Source organism: Pollachius pollachius (genome assembly GCF_949987615.1).
Source record: "Pollachius pollachius genome assembly, chromosome: 4".
Lineage (NCBI taxonomy): Eukaryota > Metazoa > Chordata > Actinopteri > Gadiformes > Gadidae > Pollachius > Pollachius pollachius.
Genome location: NC_136937.1, coordinates 34,575,272 through 34,602,905, shown reverse-complemented (window position 1 = coordinate 34,602,905; position 27,634 = coordinate 34,575,272). Strand labels below are relative to the sequence as shown.

At 42.3% G+C, this 27,634-nt stretch overlaps 1 protein-coding gene across 3 annotated transcripts in view; it reads left to right on the top strand.

Annotated features, from left to right (window-relative positions):
• LOC307074934 (NACHT, LRR and PYD domains-containing protein 3-like) overlaps window positions 1-27,634 on the top strand; it is a 31,820-nt gene that overhangs the window by 1,405 nt on the left and 2,781 nt on the right. For 2 of the 3 annotated variants that reach the window (XM_079735353.1, XM_079735354.1), the window contains exons 4-13: window positions 718-818; window positions 3,594-3,869; window positions 5,116-5,250; window positions 9,639-11,475; window positions 14,731-14,904; window positions 16,725-16,898; window positions 23,734-23,907; window positions 24,447-24,620; window positions 25,585-25,758; window positions 26,825-26,998. In XM_079735353.1, coding sequence (XP_079591479.1) covers window positions 718-818; window positions 3,594-3,869; window positions 5,116-5,250; window positions 9,639-11,475; window positions 14,731-14,904; window positions 16,725-16,898; window positions 23,734-23,907; window positions 24,447-24,620; window positions 25,585-25,758; window positions 26,825-26,998 — 3,393 coding nt within the window. The remainder of the gene's footprint in view (window positions 1-717; window positions 819-3,593; window positions 3,870-5,115; window positions 5,251-9,638; window positions 11,476-14,730; window positions 14,905-16,724; window positions 16,899-23,733; window positions 23,908-24,446; window positions 24,621-25,584; window positions 25,759-26,824; window positions 26,999-27,634) is intronic. The other variant, XM_079735355.1, reaches the window with a different exon arrangement.

Sequence of the window (27,634 nt, the reverse complement as noted above, 5' to 3'; positions counted from 1 at the left end):
TCGGCTAGTAAGGGCTTTCTAGATATGTCAACGGGGTAATCTGAGATGAGTGACTCAACTAACTTGAGTGAAAAACACTAACTTTATAGTGTTTCGCCACACTATTTGAGTTAAACGAGGACCAACACGTGTTACATGGGTCTTGGAATGGTTTTCTGAATGTATTTAGAAGCCCCAAAAGCGGCTTAAGAGCTTGCCCCCATAGGTTAGCGTTATAGCTATTCCGTACCTCTGGCAGCCAGTGCAGATCTCTGCCTAATGGGGTTAAAAATCGCCAGAGTTCTCATTTAAAGACTCCCGTCATATGAACAGGGTTCTGTCTTTGTTCTCTACTGTGTTTGGTCTACATGATCTACATGTTCTGTGGTCAAGATTGATGCTAAAACAGTGACTTCCATTTGGTCATTGTCTGTTCTTAATGTAAGAGAAGGAAAACATAACATGCTTAAATAAGACTCAGACTTTGACAAAGAAGTTTGGTATGTCAGAGTTGATCAAAACTGATTTGTCATTCTGTGTTTCTAGTTTCAAGCATCAGGTTACTGAGAGCCAGTAATAACATCTCAGTAACAAGTTATAATATCTTAAGATAATTAAGGACTTAAAAGCTGGAAAGAAGTGAAATGCTGTCAAATAAAAACTGCCTAGTAAGAAGAATTATCTTGTGTGTGTGTGTGTGTGTGTGTGTGTGTGTGTGTGTGTGTGTGTTCTCCACAGACCCCAGGAGAGGTCAAAGGTCACCAGTGCTCAGTCTGTACAGCAGCATCAAACAGAGCTGGAGATAAACCAGAAGGAACTGGCCGACACACTGTGGGGCGGTAAGACTCTTACTTTGAAGACACAGGAGGAATTCCAATTTTAAGGAGCAGTATGAGACTCTTATTTGTTCTGTGTGAATTTCTTGTGGAGACATCTTACCTCTTGGGGGTTAAATGGTTTGATCCAGATATTTAGGGTTATGTGGGGTATCAGGTTAAATGGTTTGATTCAGCTCGGCACCTGTAAAATGCTGCTTGCAGATTTTATTATTAGGGTGCCAAGCACAAAGTGCGAAGGCAACATATTGTAATTGTGAGTTTTATTATTAGGGTGCCAAGCACAAAGTGCGAAGGCAACTTATTGTAATTGTTAGTTTTTTTATTATTATTATTATTATCTGCAACGGTTGACTTACACAGCCTAAACCGCTCACACGCTTTTTATGAAACTTACTACAGCTGTAGAGGCTGACTCAAGATTAATAGAGAGCAAATATTACACTGATTGGCCCAAAAGTGGCAATATAGCAACAGTCCAAAAATGCAAACTTTGAACAAACATATCTCATAACCGCTTTGACTTAGAGTAATGAAACTTTGTTAACACGTGCATATCCTCATGGTTAACAAATGTGCCTCAAGAAACTATGACTTTATTTGGATAGATTTATGACTATTTCAAACTTTGTTAAAAATGGTCAATTCCTTGAGGATCCTAGGTTTTTTTTACTTAGACAAAAGTCCTTTAGCACCTATCATCTATGGACGAATATTTTCAATCTGACATTAAGCAAAGTCTGTACAATGAAAACTAAAGTGCCCAGGAGCCATTAACTTCTAAAAAGGGTGTGGTTTAAAACGTGTAAAGACTTAAATGCTTATATCAACATAAAAATGGACTCCTATGATCTTGAGTCTAATACAATAGATTTTTAATCAAATTCTGAACAAGGTAAAGTAAACATATTTTCAATTAGGGCGTGGCATCGAAATGGGCGTGGCCTGTGACTAAAATCACCACAGTTCATAGAAGGAATGTTTGATTTGAGTGGGACCAACTTATTGGTTGTTGGGGACCAAAGTGCCAACTGCTCAAGTAAAATGAAGTTGATTGACAAAATAACATGGCCGCCAGAGGCTCAAAATCGTCCAAAATTAACTTAATGCCAAAAGGCAAGGTTAACTTAAACCAATCCTCATCAAACTGGGTCTAGTCAAAGGCACATGGGTCGAGATGAACCCCTCCAATTTGTATCCATATTGGGTATAGGGAGCGGTAAAACAATTAACTGAAAATGCAACCTCTCCAAATTGTACCCAGATCGGGCTTAGGGGGAGCTATATCAATTAACATAGCTGCAGACTTTGGACGTACCTATTATCTGACTTTATTCTTCTACAGTCATGAAATCTGGTAGACATTTGTATCTCCTTATGTTGAGCAAATGTGCCTAGGAAACCCAGAACCTGTAACAAAATGGAGGCTTGACGTCCAAATTAGCCCAATGAAAGATAGGTGATTAAAGGGTAATTCCGGTCTAAAATGGATTTAGGATATGTTTTGTATGATAACGAGTTCAAACGGTCGATTTGGAGCACAAAAACTGCATATAGACGCTTTCTTCAGTTGACTGTTTTTAGCCGATTCTATTGAAACGCTATAAACTTGGAACCATGGGGGCACTGGTTATGGTCAAAACTAAATCGCTATTTTAAACCACTTAAAAGGCTAAAAGTAGCCAGACACTTCTTTGGTAGTATAATAAGGGTCTTAACATATAAAACGAGGCATTGAGAACTTTGTAAGTGTACAGATTGTTTATTAAAAAGGACATTTTATACACACAATACCATCAGTAGATCACCCGTCGATGCCATTTTGTTTTTAAGACTCGATAAGTAGATTGACAAACACAGAGATTGTGACATCCGTCAGCAACACGCAAGCTCTGTGTTCACCAATCTACTTATTGAGTCTTAAAAACAAATTTTTAATTGAGAGAAATGCGCTAAGGCAAAGTTTACAAATCCAAATCTCTGTGTTGGATCATGCCCTGTGTTGGATCAGTCCAAAACCTTCATATTAATAAAATATACAGTTGTTGACCAGTTGTCAATGTATTGATAAGCTGAAACAAGGATTATAATGTAAAGATGTCACCAAACTTTCCGATATAGCCAAAATATATGGGTTTACTGTTCGCTTACAGCCTACAACTAAAAGATTAAAACCAATGTAAGCAGAAAAGTGTAAAGATACCAGCAGGTATCTTTACACATCCAGAGACCTCCTGTCTCTGGATCTTGTTTTGACAAAAGCTCTTCTACATATTAAAGTGATAGGAAATAGGATTATTCTCTACACTAGATCGTTGATGATGGTTAATCTGCACGCATGAAACACACGTCATAGACTGGACACTATTCGTAATGTAGTCATTCGTAATGTCGTAGATATTCTAACCTATAAAAAATCAGGCTTTGGCCTCAAGGGAGAGTGAAGGAAAAACCAAAAGTATATTCGAAAATATATGGAATCAGCGCAAAGCCACGTTACTATAAACTGGAAGGTAAGCTGTTTTTATCTTAATGCACAAGGGACAAACTGTTTAATTTTGCTGTATGATAGGCATGGGTTTTTAGAATTATTGATCTGAACTAGAAACAATATTTAAATGAACTATCAAGGTTGTTTGTTTTAAGGACTTTTTTTATGTTGTGAGTTAACAAGTTGGTGCAACGGTTTTATCTTTACCCCAATAAAGACGAGTTTAATGAATCAACTATAGTGTTTGCTCATTGTCATTTCATATTGCCTTTTGATTTCTCTTCCAGGGGAGCTTCGAAGGGTCCGTTCTGAATTTGTGGAGAGAGTTTCAGACCCAGTTATCAAAGGTCTCCTGGATGACCTTTGGCAGCAGAAAGTGTTCAACACTGAGGAAAATGAATCTGTGATGGCCAAGACGACCAGAGCGGACCAGGCACGTTGTCTGATCGACATGGTGCTCGGTAAAGGGGAGAGAGCAAGTCACGTGATGACTGAAAGTATGAAGAAGAAGGACCATGACTTATGCTCCACCCTGGGTCTGGTCTCTTCTCCTGCTGGTGTGGGTGAGTTGTTACCATGAATCTACTTTTTAAAGAAACAGTCTCTGCCAGCTTTGTTTTAACAAGAGGGGAGCTTCTTTGTCCTTTAATTCACTGGGATCCAGTGATTCATTATCATCCACTCGGGATTGAATTTGTGTGCAATACATTTTACCTTTTTTGAGAGGCAGGGGTTTTACTTAGTGGCTCAATAGTGTTATTGCTAGTTTGACAGGATACCTTTTATAGTTTGGTAACCCTCAACTTAACCCCTCACACCCATTTTTAAAGTGGCAATACTAAATCTTTATTTAGTATTACTCCTTCCAGACCCCTTCCAGAAAGCACAAAATGGTGATCGACAAGCACAAAATGGTTTATCCTCTGCACGTGGATTCCCCAAAACAGTAACGGGTTAGGGTTGAGTGACTGATTGATGGCCGCTAATGATGGAGCGCTAATTTTCACCACGATAGTCACGTCTTTCTCTCACATAAAATAAAATAATCTTGGGAAAGGGAAGTGAATGACAACTGTGGACCAACTTCAGTCAAGTCGTAGCATTGGATTACTGGCAGTCAACATAGGAATATCCCAGAATCCCAAACTGTTGAGATCAATTCGCCTTTTCAACTCATAAATGAACTGGTGGAAGCTGGAAAGAACCAGCATATGATGGGAATGCGGGTTAGGTACTTCATATGCAAATGCTGAAAAATTGCTTTTTAGCTAAGGTACTTTAGCCGACCAGTGCTCCAGAACCAGGCCCTGCCAACACGTGCACCTGCCCTGACTGGGCCATGGGACCACTCACCGTGGGGGCTAGAACACGGGTCCCTCCGAGCTCCGGGCCCCAATGGGCCTGCACTGTGGTTACCTATAGAAACGCCTCTGGCTGTCTGTCACTATTGAGTATTTTGCCCTTCCTGCACTTGTGATCAATCATTTTAAAGTTTACGATTGTAAATGCATTTGGCCTTGTGCGTTCTTGTCTGTACTTGTGTTCTTGGGTCTTTGTGATACGTCATCTGTTGCAGTCCAAGTACTGTCCCAAGTTTGCATTTTGCAATGAATGGTCAAAAGTGTTTTCTACACACCCATTTTACCCAGGATGCACCGGTTGGTATCTTGTAGGAACTTGGCAGCACAGATACCCCAGAATTTATTTTGGCATTCAAATGAGGAGTGGCAAGCAGCAGAGCAGACCAAGAACGCAATGTTTTTTTCACAATTATGGTATCCATTCAAATTCCATTGATTTGTCTTTCAGAACAAGTCAGGAATCAATCTGCTGGTCTGATTACGTCAGGCAGTAGTGACCGGGGGAGCTTGCCCGAGTCTGAGCTGTCCGGCCCTATGGACGGGAAGTCGTCGTTTCCACTTGACGGGCCTTGTAGCACGCTGGGTGAGTTCAAGTCTCCTAGTTGTAGGAGTCATTATTCTACCTGCATTACCCTCTATGTCATGGTTTAATCACAAGATGAATACGTAGTTCATCTTTTTAACATTTAAAACACGTTTTATTTGGCCTAGGTCAAAGGTATGTGGCTTCCTAGAATATCTGTTGGGGGTTCTGGGATACAATTTATAATCGACTATAAAGCTTATCATTAACCCTGTCAGGTAGACGGCCGGGGAGAATTTATCAGTGCTGACATCTTCTTGGCGAAATCACACAGCATAACTATGTTGCTTTTTGGGACTTTGGTTGGTCTCATTCGAGTATTGTTGGTGCCGACATGAATTACGTTGTTGAAACTAGTGTCTGTGTTCGGTGCGTCTAGTCTAACTCTGTATGTGGTCTGACGGCATGCCAGCGCCCTTAGATTAGCTTTGATGTCGGGAGCCCTGACCTCTGGTAGGAAAATAACCTTCGCTGGATCGCTGTGTAGTTTGACTTTACGTGTAACAGCGTCGTATATGACCAGTGTTTTTACCCCCAAAGAAGACCTGCAAGTAGGGCCGCTGCCCGCTTTCGCAAGTGGTGCTGCCGACAGAGTTGCCTTGACGGAGCTAGTGCTAACGATCGCTTGAAAATGCTCACCATCCAGTCCGCTGACCGTTCAACCTGTCAGCATCCAGTGGAATAGAATAACCTTTATTGTCATTGCACAAGACAACGAAATTTTGTTGGAGCAGTCCTCCAGTTGCACAGTTATATAAAAAACAACAATATCAACAATAACGGCAATGTATATGTAAATAAAAAAAATATATAAATAAAATGTTTTCAAACGTCCAAGTCCTTAAGTGTCAGTGCAATGGTGTACTCGTGTGTATGAGATGGGGAGTATCAGTGTGGCAGTAGAGTTCAGTAGTGTCACAGCTCTACGGTCGAAGCTGTTTTGCAGTCTTGTTGTGCGGGCGCTCAGTGTCCTGTAACGTCTTCCTGAGGGCAGGAGGGTGAAGAGGCAGTGTCCAGGGTTTGTGCTGTCTCTAAGGATGCCCTTGACCAGGGGTGTCAAACATACGGCCCGTATGTTTCAAATCAACACGAGATGATTTGATCAGGCCCGCGACTTGTATAGCATAAATTTCTGAGATATTACACAGCACCTGAATAATCTTAACAGTATCTTAACTCAGTATAACGCATACAGCATACGCGCAAGTTAAAACTCACTCTATCTAGCCGTGACACCGCCCATTTACCATGTCTAACCGCTGTGCGTGCGACCAGACGTAATGCTGATATGGATCAATACAAAGACAAGATAACAGGATTGCTGCAGGAGATCAAGCAGAGGTTTAAGGTCTTCAGTGAACTAGAGAAGGAATTTGCCATTTTTCGCTCACCATTTACAGTCAAGCCTTCTGACATGCCAGCTGACATCCAACTCGAGATAATTGACTTGCAGTGTGATACCAATATGAAGGAGAAATTTGCGTCAGTGGGCTTGGGCACATTTTATCATAATCTCTTGCCAGGGTACCCGAAATTAACATCCCTGGCTGCAAAGGTTTTATCCATGTTTGGGACTACCTATCTTTGTGAACAGATGTTCTCTGTAATGAACCTAAATAAAACAAAGCACCGCTCAAGGTTAACAAACACACACTTGAATGACATTGCGAAATGTGCTGCTACTCAGGATTTGAAACCTGATATTGATGCACTTGTAAAGGCTAAAAGATGTCAAGTTTCAGGTGCCAGCAGCAAATAGACTGCAGTGAGAAAAAAAAAAGTTAATCAGCAAGTAGGCCTGTGCCAAATTCTTGTGATGCTCTTTCAGAAATGTTTGCACTCTGATGAATACAGATCTTATAAGTTTACTCAGGTTTCATGTTAAACGACAATGAATATTGTGCAGCATATCATTCTCAGCTTCAGTAGCCTACAAAACAGTTTGATCTGATGTAGCCTAATCTCATAGCTCATGCACTGCTATAACTTTTATGTTTGTTTATTTTATTTATATATGCACATTAACATTTTCAAGGCAGTATGATAGCTTTCTTCATAGCTCCTACTTGAGTTTGTTTAGTGTGGTGAGTTGGTTCAGGTGTTCAGATGTAAAAATGTATTCACTCAACTCTATAAAAATAAACCAGTTGTTAACGAATGTGAAATGCATTTTATTTCAATTCCATTGGCCTGTGAATAAATGTGTTGTGCTAATATAGATCCTTGTGATCCGTGATTATGTAGGCTACAAATGTAGGCTGAATGATAAAGCATAGTACTGAAAAACAAAGCTAATGATTTGGAGTTGACGTAGGTTATTTTACCATTATTTTACTGGTCCGGCCCACTTGAGATCAGATGGGCTGTATGTGGCCCCTGAACCAAAATGAGTTTGACACCCCTGCCCTTGACCCTCCGAGTACAGCGGGTCTGGTAGATGTCCTCCAGTCTGGGGAGCTGGGTATCATACGGTGATGCAGTATGTGAGAACTGACTCGATGGCCGACCTGTAGAAGCTCACCAGCAGCTTTTGTGGGAGACGTGCCCTCTTCAAGCACCTCAGGAAGTGAAGCCTTTGAAGTCCTTTCTTGGCCGTCGCGGTGATGTTGACGGTCCAAGTGAGGTCGTGGCTGATGTTGACCCCGAGGTACCTGATGTTCTGCACAACCTGCACTGTCTCGCCATCGTTGGTGATGGGGTGATGGACGAAGAGCTGGGTCTTCCTCCTGAAGTCCAGGATCATCTCCTTTTGTTTTTGCCGCGTTGAGGATCAGGTTGTTCTCTTGGCTCCAGCTCACCAGGTTCTCTACCGCTGTCCTGTAGGCAGCCTTGTTGTTGCGCGAGATCCTGCCTACCACCATAGTGTCGTCTGCAAACTTTAATGTGGTGTTGGCCTCGTGGGTGGGTTTGCAGTCGTGAGTGTAGAGGGAGAAGAGGCTCAACACACAACCCTGTGGTGCACCGATGTTCAGGGTGATGCTGGAGGAGACCTGTCCCCCCATTCACACAGTCTGTGGTCGGCCGGTTGGGAAGTCCAGGACCCAGCTGCTCAGGTGTGTGCTGAGGCCCAGGTGGTCCAGCTTGGTGGCAAGTTTATGGGGAGGGATGGTATTGAAGGCGGAGCTATAGTCTATGAATAGCATCCGCACATAACTGTCACGCTGGTCAAGGTGTGTCAGGGTGGGGTGGAGGGCTAGTGACACTGCGTCCTCCGTCGACCTGTTTGCCCTATAGGCAAATTGATGGATGTCTAAGGAGGGGGGTAGGCTCTTCAAGAGTCCCAGTACCAGACGTTCAAAGCACTTCATCACCACCGGTGTCAGCGCCACTGGCCGATAGTCATTGAGGGACCTGATGGCTGATTGTTTCGGGACAGGGATTATTGTGGCTGTCTTGAGAACCTTCAGAACCAGCCCTGGTGCTCCGTCAGGTCCGGTGGCTTTGTTGTTGCTAAATGCCCTAATTGTAATTGTAATCCAGAGATGTCCCATCCCGACCTCCCGCCTCAGCACCGTGGGTGATAGGGCTCTCAGCACCGTGGGTGCTAGGGCTCTCAGCACCGTGGGTTCTAGGGCTCTGAGCTGAACTGAAAGAGACACCATAACAACATTCAAATCTCTCCTCAAAACACATGTGTTCCCATTGGCCTGCTCGCTGTAATGACCCCCTACTGTGGGTTCCGCCTGTATCCCCGTTGTGCTGCTGTTCTTACCCCCTCCTACCTGGGTCTCCTCACTGTTCTTACCCCCTCCTACCTGGGTCTCCTCACTGGTGTTCTTATCCCCTCCTACCTGGGTCTCCTCACTGCTGTTCCTACCCCCTCCTACCTGGGTCTCCTCACTGTTCTTACCCCCTCCTACCTGGGTCTCCTCACTGTTCTTATCCCCTCCTACTTGGGTCTTATGTCTTGTTTTGATCATGCTGTTGGCGATGCAGCTCTTGCTGCTTTTGACTAGATTTTTGGTGTTTTATGAATTGTAAGCTGACCTTGGGTGTCATGAAAAGCGCCTTGAAATAAAATGTTATTCAATGTAATTATTATTATTATTATTAATGTTATTAACAATATTAAACATAAACTGCAGATCAACAGCAGAATAACTCAGTGGAAGAGATGCAACACTATCTTGTTAAATCAGCATGTCATTTTACACCAATTCACTATCATTATAACTATCATAAGATCAATCTTACTGCTGTGGAAAAAACAAAATAGTCCTAAACATTTAGAATCTGTAACATGCAGTCTTTGTCACAACCAGCTTCTCCAACCACAATTTATGAAGCCACTAAATATCATGAGGTTGATAATTCAACAGGAAACATTGACATGTTCCCAGTGATGCCACCATCCACAAACTGATGTCTTCTGTTGTTTTCTCATTTAGGACCTGCTGCTGTCGAGTGCCAACAAAAGATCAAGTCTTATTTAAAGATTAAGTTCAGGTGTGTGTTTCAGGGAATCGCTAAAGCAGGACATTCAACACCTCTGAATGAGTTCTACACAGAGATCTTCATCACAGAGAGAGGCAGTGGAGAGGTCAACAAGGAACATGAGGTCAGACTGATTGAAACAGCTTCCAGGGAACCATTCAAGGAGGAAACACCAATCAGATGTGAGGACATCTTTAAACCCTTACCTGGAAAAGATAAATTCATCCGGACAATAATGACAACTGGAGTGGCCGGCATTGGTAAAACCATCTTAACACACAAGTTCACTCTGGACTGGGCTGAAGGCAAAGCCAACCAGGACATACACTTCACATTTCTCCTCACTTTCAGAGAGCTGAATTTACTGAAAAGGCAAGAGTTTAGCTTGGTGGAACTTCTTAATCTCTTCTTTATTGAGACCAAAGAAGCAGGAATCTGCAGATATGACCGGTTCAACGTTGTCTTCATCTTGGATGGTCTGGATGAATGTCGACTTCCTCTGGACTTCCAGAACAATACGATCTGGACTGATGTCACAAAGTCCACCTCGGTGGATGTGCTGCTGACAAACCTTATCAGGGGCCGCCTGCTTCCCTTTGCTCACATCTGGATAACCACACGCCCTGCGGCAGCAGATCAGATCCCTGCTGAGTGTGTTGACATGGTAACAGAGGTGAGAGGGTTCACCGACCCACAGAAAGAGGAGTACTTCAGGAAGAGATTCAAAGACGAGACGCTGGCCAACACAATCATCTCCCACGTCAAGAAATCACGAAGCCTCCACATCATGTGTCACATCCCAGTCTTCTGTTGGATCACTGCTCAAGTTCTGGAGGACTTCTTTAAAACATCCAAGAGAGGAGAAGAGATGCCCAAGACTGTGACTCAGATGTACAGCCTCTTCCTGAGGGTTCAGTCCATACAGGGGGACAGGAAGTATCGTGGGATAGATAATAAAGAGCGATACTGGAGTTCACAGAGCAGGGAGATCATTGTTTCTCTGGGAAAACTGGCTTTTAAACAGCTAGAAAGTGGAGAGCTGATCTTCTACGAGGAAGACCTGGCAGAGTGTAAAGAATATTTCAACGAAGCCTCAGTGTACTCAGGAGTGTGCACCCAGATCTTTAAAGAGGAGTGTGGGCTGTTCCAAGGTGACAAGGTGTTCTGCTTTGTCCATCTGAGCGTCCAGGAGTTTCTGGCTGCCCTTCATGTCTTTAAGTCCTTCATCGACAATGGGGTCAATCTGCTCACAGAACAGCCAATCTCCGGTGAAGATAAACTCCTCCTCCTCTACCAGAGTGCTGTGGACAAGGCCTTAGAGAGTGAGAACGGAAAACTGGACTTGTTCCTTCGCTTCCTCCTGGGCCTCTCTCTGGAGACCAATCAGAATGTCCTACGAGGTCTGCTGGGCCAGACACGAAGTAGATCACTGATCACTCCGATTAAACAAGGTCTTCTGGGACAGACAGGAATGGGCTCACAGACCACAAAGAAAACAGTGTCTTACATCAAGAATAAGCTAGGTGGAGATCTCTCTACAGAGCGAAGCATCAATCTGTTCCACTGTCTGAATGAGCTGAACGACCGTTCTCTAGTGGAGCAGATCCAACAGTTCCTGACATCCGGAAATCTCTCCAAAAAACTTGTCTCTCGTGCTCAGTGGGCAGCTCTGGTCTTCATCTTATTGTCATCAAAAGAGAACCTGGACGTGTTTGACCTGAAGAAATACTCAGCTTCAGAGAAGGGTCTTCTGAGGCTGCTGCCAGTGGTCAAAGCCTCCAAAACATCTCTGTAAGTTCACTAATAACATGTATTACAATACACACAACACTATATACATAATACTAGAATATAAGTCATAATAATATACAAAACATCTCTTTAGGTTCAATTATAACATGTATTACAATACATTCAACAAAATATACTGTACCTAATCCTAGAGTTATTATATATTATATAAGTTATTATAACAAAACATATCTGTACGTTCACTAATAACATGTATAACAATACACAAAGGATAATAATCATAAAACTAGAAATTAAAAGTTTTAATAACATAGAATTATTTGCTGCACTTTCATTGATAACGTATTACATTAAACAAAACACAAAATAAATAATACTACAATTTAAAAGCCTTAAAGATTAAAAAAACATTTTCAATCACCTAACACCCAAATCATAATAAACATTTAAATATCCACTGTTTTAAACAGGTTCAGGTTCAGGTTACTTTATTTGTACCCGCAGGTAATCTTTCTTTGCCTTCAGGTTAAACGGTTAAACGGTTAAGTGCTCCAGTGCTAATCCCAATTAGGACACTTAAAACTGACCAGCATAATGTAGATAGTAAAAACCAGATAAAAAGATCTGAAAATCAACAACTTAATAAACAATACATAAAAATATATGCTCCAGATATATTTTGTGCAAATTTTGCAGTTTGCAGCTTGTTCATCAGCGTGATTGCAGCTGGAACAAAGCTGTTTTTAAAACGCTTGGTTTAAGACCTTGGAACTAAAAAGCTGTTTCAAGAAGGGAGAAGCTGAAACTCATTGTGCAAAGGATGCAAACGGTCATTTAAAATAGAGTCGGTTATCAGCTGTACCTGTCTAGTGTACAGGGAGGCCGGGTTCCGCTGAGAATCTCCTATTAACCTACTGGACCATTTCACCACCTGATTGAGTGAGTTCCTGTTCTTGACAAAAAGACTTCCAAACCATGAAACCCAAGAAAAGGATTCAATAGATGTGATGAAATCACGATAAAACAAGGTCATTATGGTTTTATCCATATGGAGGTAGAACAGTTTCCTCAGACAGTGAAGAAGCTGGTGCCCCTTTTTACACACCGCAAAGTTCAAGTACATAATTCAGTTTAAAATAAATTATTGTTCCAAAGGTATTTATACAAATCCACATATTGCACTGGTTGTGTTTTTATTGTTGTGACATCGTGAGGGGAACATGTTTTCTAAAATAAATTATCATATCTTTTGGATATGTTTAATTGAATCCTCTCACCACTTCACAAAATCCTCAATTATCGGGCCATGACTTGTCAAATTTTCTGGAGGAGACAATAATAACAGAGTCATCCACATACTTAATTATGGTCCTGTTTTCAAATTTATTTTGACATGTTGGTGTACAGGATGAAAAGTATGGGTGAGAGCACACATCCCTGTGGTGAACCAGCAGAGGAGCAGAGTTGGCTAGAGAGTACTCCACTTACTCTACTCTCTGTGTCCTTCCAGTTAAAAAATCCACAATCCAACCCACAAGATTAAAATCTAGGTTGAATAGTTCTACAAGCCGGCCCGCCAGGATGAGGGGTTGGATTGTGTTAAAGGCAGATGAGAAGTCAGCAAAAAGGAGTCGAGCATGAGACCCACTTTCCTCCAAGTGTTTAAAAAGTGAGTGGAGAAAAGTGACTGTGGCATCCTCTACACCCCTACGTGGCCTGTAGGCAAACTGCATGGGAGAAAACTGCATGGGTACATGCTCAGTTTTTCGTATGATTTCTGACCTTATCAATTTCTCGAAATTGTTCATTATAATTAATTGATCTAAGAGCCACTGGTCTAAATCATTAAGGGTTTTTGGGGACGGGGACTACCACAGCATCCTTCCAGACTTTAGGGATATGCTGTGTCTGCAAGGACCTATTAAGAATGCAATGAAATATGGGGCTCAGCTCTTTTGCACAGGATTTAAGTAGGTGGCCACATATATTGTCAGGGCCTGTACTTTTGTTGACCTTTGTCGAGTGAAAGACGTTTAAAATGTAATTTTGTCATAGTTGAAAGTGCTGTTTGTCTTTGAGTGTAAAACCAAGTTCCTGAACCTCATGGCTAAAATCAAGGGTATCAAAACAATTATAAGAGCAATTAATAGCATTAGCAAACTCAGTGGCCGACTTGAAGTCCACTAGAGGGAGACGTTGCTGTTTCTCTGATTCTGGAGGCCCGTTATGGTTTTCATACTGGATCAGGCTGAGCACAGGTTATAGGCAGCTATTTTATTCTCCAGTTTAGTCTTATATTTCTGTTTTGCTTTAAGAATTTCAATTTTCAGCTCTTTGGTAGCCACATGCAACTCAGAGACTGCTCCACTCTTAAAAGCAAGCCTTTTTTTCTGTACATAAGATTTAACAGAACTATTCACCCATGGTTTATTGTTTGGAAAAATGTTAACCTGTTTGCATGGAATAATTGTGTCTCTACATAAGGCAGCATATGAACATACTACATCACCCAGCTCGTCCAAGTCATCTTCATAGGACTGTTTAAACATGTCCCAGTCCGTGCTCTCATAACATTCCCAGACAGTCCACAGCTTCTTCTATCCAGTTCTTTTTTTTTCTCTTATTTGAGTTTTTTCTCTCTTTAAAAGTCTTGTATGTCGGCAATAGATGCACGCAATTGTGATCAGCTGAGCCCATTGGGGGAAGTGGTAATGATTTGTATGCATCCCTTACTGACCCATAACAGAGGTCAACTGTCTTATCCCCTGGTTGGACAGGTGACAAATAGCTGAAATTTTCTGAGTGTCTTAAGGGACACATGGTTAAAATCACATGAAGTTGGGCGCATCTGTTGAAATGAACTGTAATTTTTGTACCACGTAAAAGGGATTGCTAGAAGCAGAGGCAGCATTTGCCTTTTGGTGTAAATAGACTGCTGTTAAAAAGGGTTGAGGGAACTCGCTTGGCGGATAAAAAGGACACAATGTTACAGATATAAATTCAATGTCCGATGTGAAGATGCGTTCTCTGACAGTCACAACGCTACAATACTGCTTGTTAAAATAAAAACATTTTAACAAGCAGTATTAACAAAACATTAGGTCAGCTAAAAATACTTTCTAATAACAATGAAAATAATAAATTAATTATTAAAGTTAAAGTTAAAGTTACACAGATTATTAAATTAACATTTATGGATTTAATGTAGTTCAATTAATAAAACATCTTGTTACATTTTTCAACATGTCCTTCATTATGTTAAAAGGTAAACTTGTTTGTTTATTGTGTGTAAAGGCTGAATGGCTGTCAGCTGTCAAAGAGATGCTGTGAAGCTCTGGCCTCAGTTCTCAGCTCCAACTCCTCTAGTCTGAAAGAGTTGGACCTGAGTACCAATGATCTGCAGGATTCAGGAGTGAAGCTGCTCTCTGCTGGACTGGGGAGGCCACACTGTACACTGGCAACTCTCAGGTCAGTTTTACTCAATATCTCAAACAGTTACACCACAAGTTCCACATCAGAGGATGTTGAACAGATTTACCTCCAGAAAGATGAACAGATTCACTCACTTTAAATAAGCTGTTAATGTTTTGATTGCATAGGGGGTCTTTTTCTGTTTTTACCACCAGTGCCACGACATCCCTTTCCTCACCAACCAACACTTCATCCTCCTTCTCCTCAATCAAATACCTACTAATAATAACAGTTTTGGCGTCCCCTCCTACGTAGGAAGGGGGCACAGTTTAATGTTACCTCCCACTTCCCCACTCCCCTCCAATCAGAGCATAGTTAGGATTTTGTGGACCAGCGGACGAACAGCTCCGGCGGGGGGAACTCTGTGGTAGCTCAGCTCCCGTAGTACAATCCCTTTCTCCTCCATGTCGCAGTTCATGCACTTCAGAGAGTCAAGGCCAAAGTTCGTTTCCCCCAATTCTTCTCAACCATGGCCGACATATCTCCCACTACAAGTCTTTACTTGTTGTGGAAGTACCAGAGACGTCAGACGCAGTCTTTATGATTCATAATATCGTCCGAGACGCGCAAAGGTTTTGGCCGCGATATCAGATATAATATATTATAAATACCTACATATAATATCATTATTATTATATTATGTTATATTATATAGATATAGAGCTCCAGGAGTCCGCAAACAGCAACAATCCCTTCTCCTCCAGACAGTGAGGTGGACTTTAGAGTTGTTTAGTAAAGTTTAATAACGTTTTCATCTCAGAACTGTATTATAGGATATTATTTTATATAGAGCTCCAGGACTGTAACGCAAGTGTTGTACACTTCCTTGTTATTTGGATACCCGTTCTGCTATTGGTGTTATGGCTCATAACACGTCGGACTCTCATCTCTTTTATTTCCACAACGAGACTCGTAGTGGGGGTTATCTCAGCCATGGTTGAGAAGGAATTGGGGGAAAGGAACTTTGGCTTTGACCCCCTGAAGTACAAGAACCACGACATGGAGGAGAAAGGGATTGTTGCCCGCGATTGTCTCCCGCTTGAGCCCTGCTTCCAGCTGCCCACCGCCTCCTGCCGGGGGACCACGGCAGGAGGCGGTGGTGCCTAAGTGTTGACCACTGCTGAGTCGGTGGTCCCTCGGCAATAAGGCTCGTGTGGGAGACAACCGCGGTCAGCAATCCCTTTCTCCTCCATGTCGCTGTTCAGTCTACTTCAGATTGATGTGGAAGAACCAGAGACGTCGGAGGACCCGACGCAGTCGTTTGGGATTCATAATATCGTCCGGAGGCTCACACAGCTTTTGGTCGTGATAATATATATTATATGATATAGATATCTATGTATTATCTGATATTATTTAGATATAGAGCTCCAGGACTCCCGCCGGAGCACCTCGAGTGTTCTAGAATATTTACAGAACACGGCCAAAGGCTGTGTGCGCCTCGTCATTGCGTTACATCCACTGTAAACAGAGCGCATGGTACCGTGGCCGCAAGCTGCTCAGGGCCACACCCCCACCCTCCTCCTTGACCCGCCTCTCTCCTCCTCATTTGCATTAAAGCTACAGACACCGAAACGGCACATTTGAGGAAAGCTCAATGTGCGACTGGCTCATAGTGGCTGTAATTCTGCACCGTGGCTGAATTTCGTGAAAATCTTCAAATCTCAAATACCATGTTTGGGGCCCACTAATATCTATATTAAAGCATCCATAAAGTAGCATGCCATGGGACCTTTAAACTACTAAAACATGTCTTATAAGAAATTTCTAATCAAAGAATCACAGTTCCTTACATTTTGTGTTTATTGTGTGTACAGGCTGAATGGCTGTGATCTGTCAGAGAGATGCTGTGAAGCTCTGGCCTCAGTTCTCAGCTCCAACTCCTCTAGTCTGAGGGAGCTGGACCTGAGTACCAATGATCTGAAGGATTCAGGAGTGAAGCTGCTCTCTGCTGGACTGGGGAGTCCACACTGTACACTGGAAACGCTCAGGTCAGTTTGACTCAATGGTCAAACAGTTCCACCACAACTTCCACATCAGAGGACATTGAACAGATTTACCTCCAGAAAGTTAACAGGTCTAAATAAATATGTAGAATATGTTGTCTCAGGGCTCAAGACACATTTTCTACTTGTGCCACTAACTTTTTCATTTGGTGGCACGCTAAAGAATGTGGTTGCACGCCTTTATTAGACGTGAGAATGTCCTTGGTCACGTACCATCCATCTGTGTCCATTCATGTGAACAGATTCACTCCCTTTAAATCAGTTGTTAATGTTTTTAATGCATAGGAGGTATTTTTCTCTTTTTACCACCAGCGCCTCAACATCTCTTTTCTCTGACCTGGGAACTTAAAGCGATACTTCCCCGATACAGAACCTGCATTCTATCATTATCAAATCGCTATTATAATATTGAAAAAAAAGTATTTTCTTCCCTCAGTCTAACCCAATCTACCCTTGGCCCAGCTGTCCTCCTTACATTTCTCCTCAAATGACGGGTTTGACGTCATGTCAGTAGAAATTTCCTTGCCTGCTAGAAGGGCTGAGGACTACAAACCACTGGTTCCGCAAATCTGTAAGCCAACCAATAAGGAATGAGGGGGGGCGGGAGCTCGCGTGCGAGATGTAAACACAATGGCCGCCATGTTTCTTCACCGCTTAGCTAGAGAACTAGACCGACCCGCTCTGTTCAGGCGTCCGACCCGACCAGCACCCTAGGGTGACCAGATCCCAATTCACCAGAAGTTGGACAAAGACTACGTTTGTGCGGGACAATGCGGGACAAAGTCGGGGGGGGAGAGGAGGCGACCTGGGACCTTCAGTGGGGGTTTCAGTCCGCAATAACAGATAATTCCCCGTTCCCCCCTTGTCCGTTCTATTTAGAAACATATTTGATCAACGTGTTTTATTTCGCTTATTTAGTTGTATTTCATAATTAATTAAGGCCGCCACCAGAGGGCGCCTTCAACGCATTTGCCGCCCTAGGCGATCGCCCTTGCATTGCTTCTTGGTGGTGGGCGTGCCCTTAACCTGCGTCCGAGACCAAGTTTCATTGACATGATCAAACACCCCGCCCGCTCCCTGATGACAGCCCTCTGGTGACCAGACCAAACATAGTAAGCATGGAGCTTTGCCTCAAGTTAACACACCTGACTGTATACAATCAAACAGAGCAGACAGTCAAGGCTACAATTGTTATTTCAAGTATTGAACTTTAATGTGCCTTTTCTCCAACAACAGAGAGCAACAACCTAACCCCAGCACAACTCAAACACCACATTAAAGTATAGGCTGATTATCTGAACAAAACATAGACACTAAACAAAACTCACTCAGCTCAGAATCACATAACACACATAACTATACAAAATAAATGCATTTTAAAATGATCTGCATTTACTGGACAATGCCAACCAAAGGCACACCTGGTAATACAATTAGGAATAGGCACTACAAAAAATAACCATAATACCAATACAAATCAAAACTGGTCAGGATGAAACAAAAAACTTCTGTTACTAAACATAGTAACACAATCAATGCTCTTCCAGCACCAAGGACAACACCTGGCTGGATTTTCTTCAAAGTTTTGTCCATCAAATGTCTTTCAGTTGTCTCCATCACAGCAACAACTGCAGGCAGGCCAGGCCCACAGAGACAATGCACTTTCAGCACCACAGAAAGCACCTGCTGGTGAAACACAAGAATAGAGCACCGTCTTAAAATCTAGCACCACACTGGCTCAGTGCTCACAATATTCTAATCTATATCTTAGACAATGTTTATCTTACCTTAGATGTTCTTCTTGGCTTTATACTTTTTGCTTGAGCTTGCAGCTTCTAATAAGGCCTTCTGCTTAAGTGCATAGCTGTAGAATTCCTTACAACTGTATTCAAAGTTGGTCTTGATCTGAATTTCACTCTTGATAAGCTCCACAGAGCAACGGTTCCTCTGATCAGTCCAGGCTGCAGTCATGAGGGAAAACACTCTCTCTACAGAAGCATTGGTTATGGGGATGCTGAAGAGAAAGGATGCAACAGCAGTCAGATTTGGTGTCTTTGTGCTTTTAAGCAAGATCAACCACTTCTTCAGAACAGGAGCTCTTCTCTCCACAATTTCCTGCTGGCGTGGCAGAGTCACACAGTACTCCTCATACAATTCATCCATGTCCAGTTTTCTCCCTATCTGTAGGGCCTCCACGGGATCACTGAGCTGGGAAAATGTGAAGTTGCTCTTCAGCGCCAAGCATGCAACCTTCTACTGGTAGTTGTTGTCTGTGAAGTCATACCATTTTTCCAGGTAGTTGAGTGCAGTCTGGTAGAAGTTGGAAAAATCATGTTTGATTGTTGCTGCCTTTTGGTCAGGAAACTGTTGGACAATAGCCCTGGTCTCCATTCCAAAGAAGGAATCAATTTGTCGCTGTTTGAGCTTTGTCTTGAGAGTGAGCATTATGTCATATAGCTCGCAGATGGTCCCATCCTGTCCCTCCAACAGCAGCACAACATCATGGAAGATCTTGAGTATGTTATTGAGGAATGCCAGGTAGGCCTGTAGCTCAAGGGGTTGCCCCTCACCATCCTGATCTGTTTTCAACAGCTGCCACAGTGCTTTTGGGCACTGACTCTCTCCCAGTGACACGAAGTAGCTCTTGATAGCTGCCCAGCTGTCATGTAGCCTCTGGACAGCAGGCCACAGACTCAACCATCTTGTGGATACATGTCTCCGTACAACATGATAATCTTCCTCCACAAAGGCGAACACTGCTTTCAATTCCTCTGTGCGCTTTGCAGACACTGAAAAGTGACTGAATATTTTGTTCACTACAGAGTCAATGTCAATGTTCAGCATGTCTCCAGCATGCTTTGCACAGTTGTGTACTATGTGGGCCATACAGTTTGCCTTGATGATGCCACTGTTGTCTTCCTTCAGTTTTTGGAAAACAGAATTGTTTTTCCCATAGTTTACACTAGCATTATCAGCTGTGTAAGCTGAAATCATGTCCAGTTGCAGGCCATTTTCCTCTAACTTAATTTTAATCTGGCAGTGTATGGCAGCAGCTGACTCATGGCTATCTTCATAAAAGTCAAGGATCTTGCTTTTCAAACCCAGCTCTGGTGTCCAATATCTCAAAGACAGTGGGAAAAGTTTTGTAGAGCCATGATTAGATGCATCTGAAGCCACTGAAAAAAATGGTGTGTGGACTTTTTTATCACTTGGGAGCTCTTGAACCACTGGTGTTTTTAAATCTCTCAAACAACTCTCCACAGAGGCAGGTGCAAGCACATCTGTAACTATGGATGCTGCCTTTGTACGGCCACATGTCATTTTCTTTGCAATGTCAGAGTCTGGAAACATGGTTGATGTTAGCTTACTACCACAGTCTTCTGACCTGTATGATAGGGAGTGTTTCACAGTGTGGTAAACGCTAGTCAGTTCAGCTGCTGTTACCTTATCTGAATTTGAATCCTGTTTGGGTTTCAGCAGGAATGTTTGCATTGACTGGGAAGCCTCCTTTTGAGCAACCCGTTTGTGATTCTCGCATTTTCTGTGTCTTTTAATGTCGAATTCACCTCCGTGCGAAATGGAAAATTGACTCTTGCAAACGTCACATAATACTTTACAAGACACCCCTTGCACTGGTTTCACCCAGGGATAAATTGTTTCCCAGTCTCTGTTGTAGCTGCATTGTCTTTTGGTAGTCGTACGGTTCGCGCTCGCCGCCATATCTCCTGCCGTTCTGACCTGATTGTTTATTGTTGGTGCGCGTGCCGTTAACCGGCGCCCGCGTCCCAGTTTGATTGACTGACATGATCAAACAACCTGCCCCTCCCCCTGATGACAGCCCTGCTGTCTCCGCACGCAGCTATTTGATAAATGCTAGATGATAAATCACACATTTCCAAAAAAAAATAAAATCGAGTCTGACTGTCAATAACAATGCGGGACAACTTCTCAATTTGCGGGACGCGTTCAAAGTCATGGAAATGCGGGACTGTCCCGCACAAAGCGGGACATCTGCTCACCCTACAGCACCCGTGTCCGACACAGTACCTACATTATTTTCCCCCTGTTTCATCGAAATTGTGCGGTTCACCCGTCGGGTACCCGAACCCGTGCAGGACTCTGGCCGAGATAACCCCTACTACGAGTCTTTAATTGTTGTGGAAGTACCAGAGACGTCCGAGAACCTGATGAAGTCTTTAATTCACAATATCATCCGGAGGCGCACACAGCTTTTGACCGTGATATTATTTATTGTATTATATTATATAGATACCTATATATATTATATAATATAATAGAAATGGGCGATTAATTGAATTTCGATTTCGATTACGATTTTGGCTTCCCTCGATCATTAAACAAGATAATCGTAATAAAATGATTATTTTTCCCGCCGTGTCTTGTGTGGTAAATGGAGCGAACCCTTCTAACTCCACGTGCACTCCGCTGCGCCCCGCCCCCACCTGAAAACTTGCGCTTACAAAACATTTAGAAGACGACAGTGAAGATGGCAGAAATGCAGCCTTTGGTCGGGAAGAAAGGTAAAACAAATTCTGTGGTGTGGAAACACTTCGGTTTTGAGGAGTCTGACTCTGAACAAACGAAGATATTGTGCAAGATATGTCACGCGACCGTGTCTGCCCCTCAAGCGAATACGACCAATCTATTTAACCACTGAAAGTCCGTACACTGTAATACATGACCAAGCAACGAAGGAAAAAATGAAAAGCTCCTCGACTCCTGCTACCGCAACACAGTCCTCAATTAAGGAGACGCTCTACAACGCCACCCCATATTCACCCAGCTCCCGCAGGCATAAAGAAATAACGGATGCAATCGCATACATGATTGCCAAAGACATGTGCCCTATCAACACTGTAAGCCACCCGGGGTTCAATAAACTGATAAATACATTGGACAAGCGGTATGTGTTGCCATCACGTCACCATTTCAGCAGAATTGCGCTGCCTGCCCTTTATGACGAATGTCGCGGAAAAGTTGCAAGAGATGTGTCAACAGCATTATATTTTGCCACCACAACGGACCTATGGTCGAGTCGCACCATGGAGCCATATATAAGCCTCACGCTACATTACATCGACGCTAATTTCACCATGAAGACGAATTGTCTCCAAACGGCATTTTTTCCCGAAGACCACACAGGGCTAAATAAAGCTGAGGGCCTGAGGCAAGCGATGGCTGCATGGGACTCGACTGAGGAAAGACAAGTCTGTATCACAACAGACAATGCCTCAAACATGAAGCTGGCAGCTGAACTAAATGGCTGGATGAGGCTGCAGTGCTTCGGGCACAGACTCCACTTGGCCATAGGTGAGTAGTAGGATTACTTCACCTGATTTTGTGATGCAATTTGTTAAATAACAAATGATGTAGAATATATCATGTGAGCTACTCTATTATCTATCGATCTATCACACACACACACACACACACACACACACACACACACACACACACACACACACACACACACACACACACACACACACACACACACACACACACACACACACACACACACACAAACACACACACACATACGATTATGTATTTAATTCCTAATAATAATTCCGATTTCCCAGCCTATTGATACACTGATGAAGATTATGATGCTTATAATGATACTTTTTTATATTTATTGTAATTTTAGAGAATGCGATGAAGGACCACAGGATTGGCCGTGCGATGGGGGTCTGCAAAAAAGTGGTCAGCGCCTTCTCCTACAGTTGGAAGAAAAAGAGGGAGCTGACATTTTTACATATTATTTAATTCATTTTATCAATATATTTTTCTCTTATTTATTTGCATTTTTCTTGTTTTTCAGTTCAAACTTATGGTGTTAAAAGAAATACCAGTGTTAAAAGTTCAATAAATGCTTGTTCTCAATAAAAAAATATATAAATAAATAATAATAATCGTCTTTAATAATCGTGATTACGATATCGATCAAAATAATCGGGATTATTTTTGCCATAATCGAGCAGCCCTATAATATAATATTATTTAGATATAGAGCTCCCGGATTCCGTAAACGGCAACAATCACTTCTCCTCCATGCTGCTGTTCACGCTGGACTGCGGGGAGTGAACACTGATTGGCTGTTATGTTACGTCCCTCAGTGAGTATACGCTGATTGGCATTGTGGGAGTTGTCGTCTTCAATCCGCAAGCGCCAAAAAGTCACTGTCTACCTTTTCTCGGTCAAGTAGGTTCAAAATTTGAAATTTATGTTACTATTCAACTAAATATATGACCCACTTTCAATACAGATTCATGTCTCCACCGGTGAAGTATTCCTTTAAGTGGGTCGTGTTTCCAAATAGAGCGATCACACTGGCGTCGCAATACAGCCACGCTTTAAGTCAGCACTGAACTAAACCTTGGCAGTCTGCGTGCATCGCAGCGCTATTATCACTCATCTTATCAAATACAAGACCTCAATCTCACTCTGTTTGTGTTACCATGACAGTAAAAGGTGTACGTTAGATTCAGTTTGTTAATGATGGTATAAGGTGTATGTTTTATTACATTCCGATTTTTCTCATAATCATATAGTTAGAAAGTAAGGTGGACTTTAGAGTTGTTTAGTAAAGCTTAATAACATTTTCATCTCAGAACTGGCTCTTTTTAGGGACATTTTCCGGAGTTTTGTTGAATCTTTATTTATCTGACCTCTAAGTAAGTCATATTTTGAAGATCTACTGTACTGAGATTAAGTTCAACTAATAAAACATGTCTAATAACAAATTTCAAATAAAACAACCACAGTTCCTAAAATGTTATGCTTATTGTGTGTGCAGGCTGAATGGCTGTAGTCTGTCAGAGAGATGCAGTGAAGCTCTGGCCTCAGTTCTCAGCTCCAACTCCTGTAGTCTGAGAGAGCTGGACCTGAGTACCAATGATCTGCAGGATTCAGGAGTGAAGCTGCTCTCTGCTGGACTGGGGAGTCCACACTGTACACTTGAAACTCTCAGGTCAGTTTTAATCAATGGTCAAACATTTAAACCACAAGTTCTACATCAGAGGATATTGAACAGATTTACCTCCAGAAAGTTAACATGCATTAAAGCCGCAATTTAACTCAGCACTGAACTAAACCTTGGCAGTCTGCGTGCGTCACAGCGCCATTACCACTCATCTTATCAAACACAAGACCTCAATCTCACTCTATTTCTGTTACCATGACAGTAAAAGGTGTACGTTGGATTCAGTTTGTTAATGATGGTAAAAGGTGTATGTTTTATTACATTCCTATTATACTCATAATCATGTAGTCAGACAGTAAGGTGGAATTTAGAGTTGTTTATTAAAGTTTATTAACATTTTCATCTTAGAACTGGGTCTTTTAAGGAACATTTTCAGGAGTTTTGTTGAATCTTTATTCATCTGACCTCATATTTTGAATATCTACTGTACTGACGTTTAGTTAAACTAATAAAACATGTCTATTAACAAATTTAAAAATAAAACATTAATCACAGTTCCTAACATGTTGTGTTTATTATGTGTGAAGGCTGAATGGATGTCATCTGTTCAAGAGATGCTGTGAAGCTCTGGCCTCAGTTCTCAGCTCCAACTCCTCTAGTCTGAGAGAGCTGGACCTGAGTACCAATGATCTGCAGGATTCAGGAGTGAAGCTGCTCTCTGCTGGACTGGAGAGTCCACACTGTACACTGGAAACTCTCAGGTCAGTTTAACTCAATGGTCAAACAGTTCCACCACAACTTCCACATCAGAGAACATTGAACAGATTTACCTCCAGAAAGTTAACAGGGCTAAATAAATAAGTAAATGATGTCGTCTCAGGGCTCAAGACACATTTTCTACTGATGCCACTAACTTTTTCCTTTGGTGGCACCCTAACAAATGTGTTCGCACCCCTTTATTAGACTTGAAAATGTCCTTGGTCACGTACCATCCATCTGTGTCCAATCATCTGAACAGATTCACTCCCTTTAAATCAGTTGTTAATGTTTTTATTGCATAGGAGGTATTTTTCTCTTTTAACCGCCAGCGCCTCAACATCCCTTTCCTCACCAACCAACTCTTCATCCTCCTCTTCAATCAAATACCTACTACTAATAACCGGCTGCTGATTGGATAATATACTCCAATTAGAATTTATCTTCTGCTCTGCGTCATCCAAAATAGTCAATTTCTTCACAGGCTCTTGAATAGCACTAGTGCTGCGGTGACATTTTATGCGCTTTAACTCAGCACTGAACTAAACCTTGGCAGTCTGCGTGCGTCACAGCGCCATTACCACTCATCTTATCAAACACAAGACCTCAATCTCACTCTATTTCTGTTACCATGACAGTAAAAGGTGTACGTTGGATTCAGTTTGTTAATGATGGTATAAGGTGTATGTTTTATTGCATTCCTATTCTTCTCATAATCATGTAGTCAGACAGTAAGGTGGACTTTAGAGGTGTTTATTAAAGTTTAATAACATTTCCATCTTAGAACTGGCTCTTTTTAGGGACATTTTCAGGAGTTTTGTTGAATCTTTATTAATCTGACCTCTAAGTAAGTCATATTTTGAAGATCTACTGTGCTGATATTTAGTTAAACTAATAAAACATGTCTATTAAATTTCAAATAAAACTTTCATCACAGTTCCTAACATGTGGTGCTTATTGTGTGTGCAGGCTGAATTGCTGTCATCTGTCAGAGAGATGCAGTGAAGCTCTGGCCTCAGTTCTCAGCTCCAACTCCTCTAGTCTGAGAGAGCTGGACCTGAGTACCAATGATCTGCAGGATTCAGGAGTGAAGCTGCTCTCTGCTGGACTGGGGAGTCCACACTGTACACTTGAAACTCTCAGGTCAGTTCTACTCAATGGTCAAACAGTTCCACCACAAGTTCCACATTAGAGAACATTGAACAGATTTACCTCCAGAAAGTTAACAGGTCTAAATAAATCTGTGGAATATTTCCTCTCAGGGCTCAAGACAAATTTTCTACTGATGCCACTAACTTTTTCCTTTGGTGGCACCCTAACAAATGTGTTCGCACCCCTTTATTAGACGTGAGAATGTCCTTGGTCTCGTACCATCCATCTGTGTCCATTCATCTGAACAGATTCACTCCCTTTAATTCAGTTGTTAATGTTTTTATTGCATAGGAGGTCTTTTTCCCTTTTAACCGCCAGCGCCTCAACATCCCTTTCCTCACCAACCAACTCTTCATCCTCCTCCTTAATCAAATACCTACTACTAATAACCGGCTGCTGATTGGATAATATACCTCAATTAGGATTTATTTTCTTCTCTGGGTCATCCAGAATAGTGCATTACTTCACAGGCTCTTGAATAGCTTTAGTGCTGCGGTGACATTTCAATGAAACTTTGCACAAAGTTCAAACCACTGCTTTAGTTTTCTGATCAAAGCAGTGTGTATTCATGGGAACTTAAGTGGGTTGTGTTTCCCAATAAAGCGATCAGCCGCACTTTAACCCAGCTCTGAACTAAAGCTTGGAAGTCTGCGTGCATCGTAGCGCCATTACCACTCATCTCATCAAACACAAGACCTCAATCTCACTCTATTTGTCTTACCATGACAGTAAAAGGTGTACGTCGGATTCAGTTTGTTAATGATGGTATAATGTGTATGTTTTATCACATTCCTATTTTTCTGATAATCATGTAGTCAGACAGTAAGGTGGACTTTAGAGTTTTTTAGTAAAGTTTAATAACATTTCATCTAAGACCTGGCACTTTTAGGGACATTTTCAGGAGTTTTGTTGAATCTTTATTCATCTGACCTCTTAGTAAGTCATATTTGGAAGATCTACTGAACTGACATTTAGTTAAACTAATAAAACATGTCTAATAACAAATTTCAAATAAAACAATAATTACAGTTCCTAACATGTTGTGTTCTGTGTGTAGGCTGAATGACTGTCAGCTTTCAGAGAGATGCTGTGAAGCTCTGGCCTCAGTTCTCAGCTCCAAATCCTCTAGTCTGAGAGAGCTGGACCTGAGTACCAATGATCTGCAGGATTCAGGAGTGAAGCTGCTCTCTGCTGGACTGGGGAGTCCACACTGTACACTGGAAACTCTCAGGTCAGTTTTACCCAACAGTTACACCACAAGCAGTGGCGGTTTTAGGCACGGGCAAAGCGGGCAGCCGCCCAGGGCGGCGGTTTTTCATGACACATGGGGGGCGGCACTAGCACTTTCAAAAAAAAAGTATAATATGCGCCACAAAGTGTTTTTTTTATTATCTTTCATATCACTGTGTTGGGAATGGCACATTGGCGGCCATTGCAGCTGCAGTGCAGGCGCCGCTGCTTGCTGAGAAGGTGCCGTCACAGAAGCTGTGTGAGAAGGGGCGCGGGGAACAGTCACCTCTGGGTCTCCCAAATGGAACGACAAGGGGGGGGGAACGGGGGGATCCACTGTTAGCGCGGATTGACATCCTTATTGAAGCCTGCAGGGTTATGCGATAAACACACGGAGGAACGCGGTCGCTGAGCTGCCCTGCCCCAACAGTGCATGACACATTCAACTAGAATCGCCGCCCACCGTCATCCAAAATTTGATGTCAACAGACCAAAAATAGTCAGAAAGCGTACAGAAACTATAGATAGTTGATTTGACAATCCCATTATTAAAAATAGACATGGAGCATTGATTTACTGAGGAACAATTTTTTTGGGAGCATGCTTTTGCAAGTAGTCCCGCCCGACCTGCCCACAT